This window comes from Lynx canadensis, chromosome X (assembly GCF_007474595.2).
Source record: "Lynx canadensis isolate LIC74 chromosome X, mLynCan4.pri.v2, whole genome shotgun sequence".
In the NCBI taxonomy this organism is placed as follows: domain Eukaryota; kingdom Metazoa; phylum Chordata; class Mammalia; order Carnivora; family Felidae; genus Lynx; species Lynx canadensis.
Window position 1 is genome coordinate 80,606,740 of NC_044321.2, and position 7,771 is coordinate 80,614,510.

Here is a 7,771-nt window from a genome sequence, read left to right on the forward strand (position 1 = left end):
AGTTGATGGACTGATTCTAAAATTTATGGCATTGCAAGGAACCTTAAATAGCCAAAACAATCTTGGAAAACAGTAAAGTACATTAAACCATTTTCTGGTTTTGAAGCTTACTACAAAGCAGTGATAATCAAGACCATGTGATGCTCATACAAGATAGACATATAGGTCAGTGGGATTGAACCAAGAGTGCAGAAATAAAACCATGTGTCAGCCAATTTTGAACAAAGGTGCCAAGACCATTCAATGGAAAAAAAATCATCCTTTCACAAATAGTGCTAGAACAATTAGTGACTTACAAACTAATAAAATTAGATCCCTACCTCACAGGATACACAAAAAAATTAACTAAAAATAAATCAGAGATCTAAATATAAAATATAAAATAATACAACTATTAGAAAAAAACATAGGGGCACCTGGGTGGCTCAGTTGGTTGAGCAACCAACTTCGGCTCAGGTCATGATCTCACGGTTTGTGAGTTCGAGCCCTGCGTCAGATTCTGTGCTGACAGCTCAGAGCCTGGAGCCTGCTTCTGATTCTGTGTCTTCCTCTCTCTCTGCCCCTCCCCGACTCATGCTCTGTCTGTCTCTGTCTCAGAAATAAATAAACATTAAAAAAATTGTTTAAAAAAAATAGGGGTAAATCTTCATGACCTTTGATATGGCAAAGGATTCTTAGATATGACACCAAAAGCATGACCAACAAAAGAAAAACTACATTGAACTTCATCAAAACTAAAATCTTTTGAGCATCAAAATACACCATCTGGAATGTGAAAAGCCAACCCCACAGAATGGGAGAAAATATATACAGGTCATATATTTGATATGAACTTGTAAATGAAATAAAAACTTGTAACTCAATAATAAAAAGGCAAACATCCCAATTTAAAATGGGCAAAGTATTTGAATAGACATTTTTCCAAATAAGATATACAAATGGCCAATAAACACACGAAGAAATTTTCAACATCGTTAGTCATCAGGGAAATGCAAATCAAAACCACAATGAGATACCATTTCACCCATTAAAATGGCTAGAATCAAAAAGTCAGATAATAAAAAGTGTTCTTAATAATATGGGGAAATTGGAACCCTTACACACTGCTGATGGGAATGTCAAATGTTCAGCCATTTTAGAAAACAGTATAGCAATTCCTGAAACAATTAAGCACAGAATTACTGTATGATCCAGCAATTAAATTCCCAGATATCTACCCAAGTGAAATAAGAACATGAGTCCTCATAAAACTTGTTCATAGCAGCGCTATTCATAATAAGTAAAAGATGGAAACAGCCCAAATATCCATCAATGGATTAATGGATAAACAAAATGTGGCATATCCATACAATAGAATATTGTTCAGCCATAAAAAGAAATTGCTACACAATTGATGAAACTTGAAAACATATGCTAAGTAAAAGAAGCCAGTCACAAAGACATTTTATACAAGCACACTCTTATGAAATGTCCAAGATAGGGAAATATGTAGAGTCTGAATGTAGATTAGTATTTTCTTAGAGCTGGAGGGACAGAGACATGGGAGGAGGGGTCATAGCTAAGGTTATGGTGTTTGTTTTTGACTTGAAAACGTTCTAAAATTGACTACGGTGATAGTTGCACATATCTAAATATAGTAAAAACCACTGAATTGTGTACTTTAAGTAGGTGAATTGTCTGGTATGTGAATTATATCTCAATAAAAAAAGAAGTTTTTAAAAAAGAAGTAACATCCATTCTGAGATGGATGAGTAAGGGTTATCCAAGCTAAGTGTGTGAGGAGTGATTGAGAGAATGCTTCAGTCAGGGAGAACCGTGGGAACCAAGATCAGGACTCAAAAGGGAATGGACCTTTGAAGAAATAACAGGAATTCTTTCAGCATCACAATGATGTTGGATGATGTTGTTGTTGTTAATATTTATTAAATACCAACTGTTACAGAGTAAATATTAGGAGCAAGGGCTTTGATCTTAGGCAGGCATTGATTGCATTTAATAGCTGGGTGACCTTGGCCAAGACACTTTCTCTTAGCTTCACTTTCATTTTTTATTAAGTAGTAGGCTAATGATATAACATCTGGAAAGGACTGAGAGTTCATGGAAGGGAAAAGGACTCTAGGTCCAAGAAAAAAATTTGACAGTTACAAAGCAAGGATGGTACAATTATCCATTAGGAGAAATTTTTAAAAACAATTATTTCTTAAAAACCCAGATAGCAGGAAGCTTGGTGAGATATCAAAATGCCATTTAAAAAGACATGATCAGGGCGCCTGGGTGGCTCAGTCGGTTGAGCGACCGACTTCGGCTCAGGTCATGATTTCAGCCCACATTGGGCTCTGTGCTGACAGCTCAGAGCCTGGAGCCTGCTTCTGATTCTGTGTCTCCCTCTCTCTCTGACCCTCCCCCACTCATGCTCTGTCTCTCTCTGTCTCAGAAATAAATAAACATTAAAAAAATTTAATAAAAGAAAGACATGATCTCTCCTTTTAGTGAGCTAAAGGGCTTCATTTTGATGTTTGTGGGTATGGATATGTATGTGTGTGTATGTATTTTTATACTATATCTCCTGTCCTTCATTTTTCTTTTAATCACAGCATAGTGAACATGTAGTACATATGGATCTACCTTATTCCTTTAAAGATTCTTTACCCACACTGTACTGAAAATACTGCGGGGAGTGGGGTGCAGGCAATATATTTGAATAGACATTTCTCAAAGTAAAATGTACAAATGGCTAATAAGTACACAAAAGACACTCCATACCCAACTAAATTATCCATCAAATGGTGCAGCTGTTTTTGCTAAGGCTGTTGCAAAACGCTGGTGTCAGAGCATCAAATAACTGCTTTTGGACACTGTTATGTGTGAGATGCCCCACCCTCCCTCAACCCTTACCCTACCTTTAACTTTGCTTGTAAAGGGAACAGACCAGTTTTTCTCTGGGCTTTTGCCTTTTCCTTTTATTTGAGGCTGGCTTTTAAACACACACTCTCCTATCAGTTTCTCAGGGAAAAAATTTGCATAAAATTATTCCTGTCATTAGCATCCTGATAAATGCATTGGTTGTGCTCCTCTACTTTTATTTTGTGCATCATGGTAGCTATGTCTTATTGTAACATTAAAGTTCCTCATAGACTATTTACTTTTAGTTTCTTAGTTGTTCTTTTCAGTTAATTGGGATTCATTCAAAATTCTATGTATTAAGTAAAAATTAGAAAGTTACAAATGCCCTGTTGACACTCTACAGTATAATGCATTATCTGCTTTATTTACCTTGGAATTATAAATCCAAATTTGTGATGTTAGGAAAGGCTTGCCATTCACATTAAAATTTACTGCACAGAGGGTTGCCTGGGTGGCTCAGTTGGTTGAGTGTCTGACTTCAGCTCAGGTCATTATCTCACAGTTTGTGGGTTTGAGCCCCACATCGGGCTCTGTGCTGACAGCTCAGAGCCTGGAGCCTGCTTTGGATTTTGTGGCTCCCTCTCTCTCTACCCCTCCCCCATTCATGCTCTGTCTCTGTCTCTAAAAAATGAATAAACCTTTAAAAAAATTAAAATTTACTACACAGAGAAAACCGTTACTGGGAGAGTCAATCTGCTTTGAATTCTGAGCATCCCTGCACATTTTTATTGGGTATACCAAGAATGTAAGACCCTGACCACTCTACGCAGGCAGGCCATGTGTCAGAGTTGTGTTTGCAACAAGCAACTTGGAAGAACAAGGTAACATCTTTCCCTGGACACAGAGCAGGCTTGCTTTTGTTTACCATGAAAGTGATAAAATCTCCAAATACAAGGTTTCTTTCCTGTTACACAAAGCACTGCATGTGCAGACATCCATAAAAGAGCCTGCGTCACCCCATGGAACTTGAAGATGATGGAGAAATAACACAAACCATTATGAAGCTCTGGCTATGGCTTTTGCCATGAGTAATATTATAATCTCTGAACTGGGATTCTAGTCATCTTTTGCCAGTATCCATTAAACAGTAGCAGGTTAATTTGTTAATTTGTAAGTAGGGTAAAATCCCAGATGGCATAATTCTTGACAGGTGTTTCCAGATATTATCCCTAAATCAGTTATGCTAGGGGAATGTTTCCCACTAAGATGATTTTTGCCACATCTGTGTACCACCTCTGCTATTAGTATTGTGTTCTACCTCATGTCTGTCTTCAAAGTGACTTACTAACTTAATTTGAATACTATTTTTTAAAAGGAAACTTTATAACAACACCCTGAATCTATACTATAATCATTTGCCTGAAACAGAGTATTCATTAATATACATTCAAATAAACACATAGACATCACAATTATATATATTATATATATAATATATATATAATATATATATATATATTTAATATATTTTTGTACTATCTAAAATCTAAAATTATTCCCACCTACCACCAGGCCCTCTAACCCCAACCTGATTGCATCCACAGTTGTCATGGCTCGGACAGACTATCACAACCAATGCTTTTAGTTAGTCTATTTTGAGGTCTTCTTCCATATAAAAAGTTCTCATCAAGTACCCTTGTGAAGGAAAATAAAAGGAAGAAAGGAAGTCTAGTGCTCTGACCTGCTATAGGGACTTTCGTCATCCTCCAGGTAAGTATATCCAGGACAGCCTGGTCATCAGCAAAGGAGAGTCTAGTGCCCGCTTCATCTGAATCAGAGAAACCAAAGTCAGACCCACCATGGAGAGGAGTGTGGTTTGAATGAGCCTTTCTATATCCTACCTTAGTACCACTCCTTTGAGTGCCAGGGGATTGGATCCATCTTGTCTTAGAAAACTGACTTAGTAAGCCCCTGGAAGCTTCTTACTCCAGTCAGAATCCAGCCTGACTAGCATCCATCAGGCTGTTACAACTTTGAAGAATAGTCTAAAGCCATGAATTGCCCAAAAAAGAGCATCACAGAAAAATAAAATAACACACTACTGGAAAAACTGTGAGCCATATATACATATACAGATATCTATATACGTACGTAGATTTGGATGCAGATATACACAGTTTTACATAGCACTTTCACATTTCCAGGTAAGGATGGCAGTATCCCCAAATCTGACTTGAACTTCCCTTTAATTTGTTTAATGTTTATTTATTTATGAGAGAGAGACAGAGTGCGAGCAGTGGTGGGGCAGAGAGAGATGGAGACACAGAATCTGAAGCAGAACCTCCCTTTAAAATTTACCCAGTTCTAGAGGCATCTGTGGAACTGGTGAGGAGGGCCTGTCACCAGTCTTCTGGGAGAGATCACTCACCCTAAGGAAATAGTCAGAAGATAAAACCATAATCTTTAGACTCAAAGAGAAGCAATTCTGATTAAAGCATAACATCTGTTACTCAGACTTGTCTTCTGGTCCAATCCCCAAATTGATGCATTGTGTCGGAGTCTTAACTGTCAATATACCTATAAGATATGGCCCAAGTTGCCCTGCATAACTATGTAAATTTAAGAAATGGGCATTCTCCCCCCTTCTGTGGGTCTGAGGATTCAACCCACTGGGTGTTCCAAAGAAATATGTTAGGCTTCACTATTTGAGAATTCCAGAACATTATCAGCCCATAGGCAGGGGCTTGGATGAAGGGGCAGAACTATCCAATATACATGACAATATCAAAGGGATAATAAAGGGAGGTTGGGCAGGCACAGAAGGAAAGGAACATAAAGGTGGCACTCACCTAACAGTTGCCTGGATTTATTCTTAAGTACAGGTGAAAACTACTTTCTCTATCATCCCAAATAGCTGATACAAATCCCTTGGGAATTGGGATCCTGCATGGGCTGATGGGAGGGAAAAACCTGCTAAAATAGAGCTCACAGTGATTACCTTATTTGGTCCTCATATATCCCTTAGAGATCATAGTCTCTATTTTACAGATGAGAAAAAATATAAATTTATTCTTCTAGCTAAGTGGTCTGGTGGTAATTTGGAATTCACATTTGCTTCTAAAATTCTCTCAACAAATATTAAGTGCCCCAGTGCGTTTAGAAATAAATTAAATACTGTTAGTTATTTCTTTTTTGTTATAAAACTTTTATTATTTTAACAATAATGTGTGTACATTCTAGGAATAAGAAAAAATACAAATAAGCAGAATAAAAAATTACTCATAATCCTACAAATGATTATACTTTTTGTCTTTCATCCTTCACACGTTTTTCTGTGCATATAGGTAATATACAAATGTATTCTTTCTTTCAAAAATATGATATTCACATATTACTTAGTAACTTTTTTTTTCATTTTATATCCTGTCAGGAACCTCTTTTTGTACAAATGAGTAAAGCTCTCCTATTAAAAGGCAGAGACTTGTGTATTGTTCAAAATATGATAAAAATGAGATGCAGATTAACAAGAAATGCATCTAAAATCACTAATAGCAACAAATTAAAAGTAGAAAGATGGAAAAAGGTATATCAAGAAAATGCAAATCAAAGGAAAGCTAAATGGCAATGTTAATATCAGAAAAAAATAAAATCAAGGCAAACTACATTAAATAGGGATAAGGATGGTTTCAGTTAACCTTCCAACGCATCACTATAAGTTTGTTTCTTACTCTCCTTATCTCCTTTATTTCACTCACTTCTCTAAACATATCTTCCTTGCTTAAATGCCTGTTGTGTATATCTTCTTTAAATTCCTGCAGAGACTGAATCAGTCTTTCTCTAAAAGTTCCTTCCGTTTTTTCCTCCTCCTCTGGCTCTTCTTCCACCTCTGGCTTTTCCTCAGGCTTTGGCTCTTCCTCAAGCTTTGGTTCACTTTCATTTTCTGGTTTTCCTTCAATTTTTTGACAGGATTTCATCTTGTGAGTCTCTCCCTTCCTTTCTTCCTTCTTTCCTTTTCCTTTTTTTTTTTTTTGATTTATTCCTTTCTGAATACAATTACTGCTAGGAAGCAAGGTGACCATAAGTCAAATATTTGGTGAATGGACCAGTGCTCTGGACAGAGGTCTCAGCATTTGCTTTCTTTGATTCAGAGCTATCATCAAATATCTTCCACTTGGGAGACTCAATCAGCAATCAGTTTCCCTGAGCCGGTGGCTCTTACCTCCATTTTCTACCTCCCTACCTGTCTCTTGTCCCTCCCTGCAGCCTTTTTCAAGGTCTTCCCCCCAACCCCCCCACTTTTCCACGCCGGACAAAACCCAAGACCCTCCTAGAACAGCGTAGGTTGGAGAATAGGCGGTGGGGGGGGGTAGGAAGAGTGGGGCCCACGACCTCTGACATGCGCATGCCTCACCTTGACACCAGGGGTATTTATAACATTTCCCTCATATACCTGTACTGATCCGAACAGTTTCTTCCTTGCCTCTTCTAGCCTTGTGTAGTGCTAAGAATAACAGACCTGCGGACAAACAGAAAACGGGAGTAGAGTGGGATGTGTTGGAGATGGGGGGAGGGGTGGCAGTAGGGGAGGGGCGAACGCTTGGTGGGGCGACCAGCACCTTGTACCTTTTTCCTCATTAAGGTACTTGGTTATGACAACTTTCCCACTTTCTGTTTCTCCCACTTCTTCCACCTCCACCCCCGCCCCACAGTACAATTTAGCTGGAATTTCCCAAGAGACAAGGAGTAAGAAAAGCAGATTATTTCCAAACTATCTTTAAGACTGGGGCAGGGGTTGGGGGGAGGGGAGGTGTTGGGAAAGCAGTCTGAAGTGGCAGAGAATGATTATTTTTAAACTATCACAGTTCTCCTTGTCCTTCTTCCCGGACCCCTAGGCCCTTTCCCAATGGTCATCACTTTCTGTAGACTT

General features: G+C 38.1%; 1 protein-coding gene across 1 annotated transcript; it reads right to left on the reverse strand.

Annotated features, from left to right (window-relative positions):
* Positions 1-6,504: 6,504 nt before the first annotated feature.
* Positions 6,505-6,847, reverse strand: TCEAL9 (transcription elongation factor A like 9). The gene has a single exon (XM_030306556.1). The coding sequence runs from the start codon at positions 6,816-6,818 to the stop codon at positions 6,531-6,533; it is 288 nt and encodes a 95-aa protein (XP_030162416.1). The 5' UTR covers positions 6,819-6,847; the 3' UTR covers positions 6,505-6,530.
* Positions 6,848-7,771: the final 924 nt, after the last annotated feature.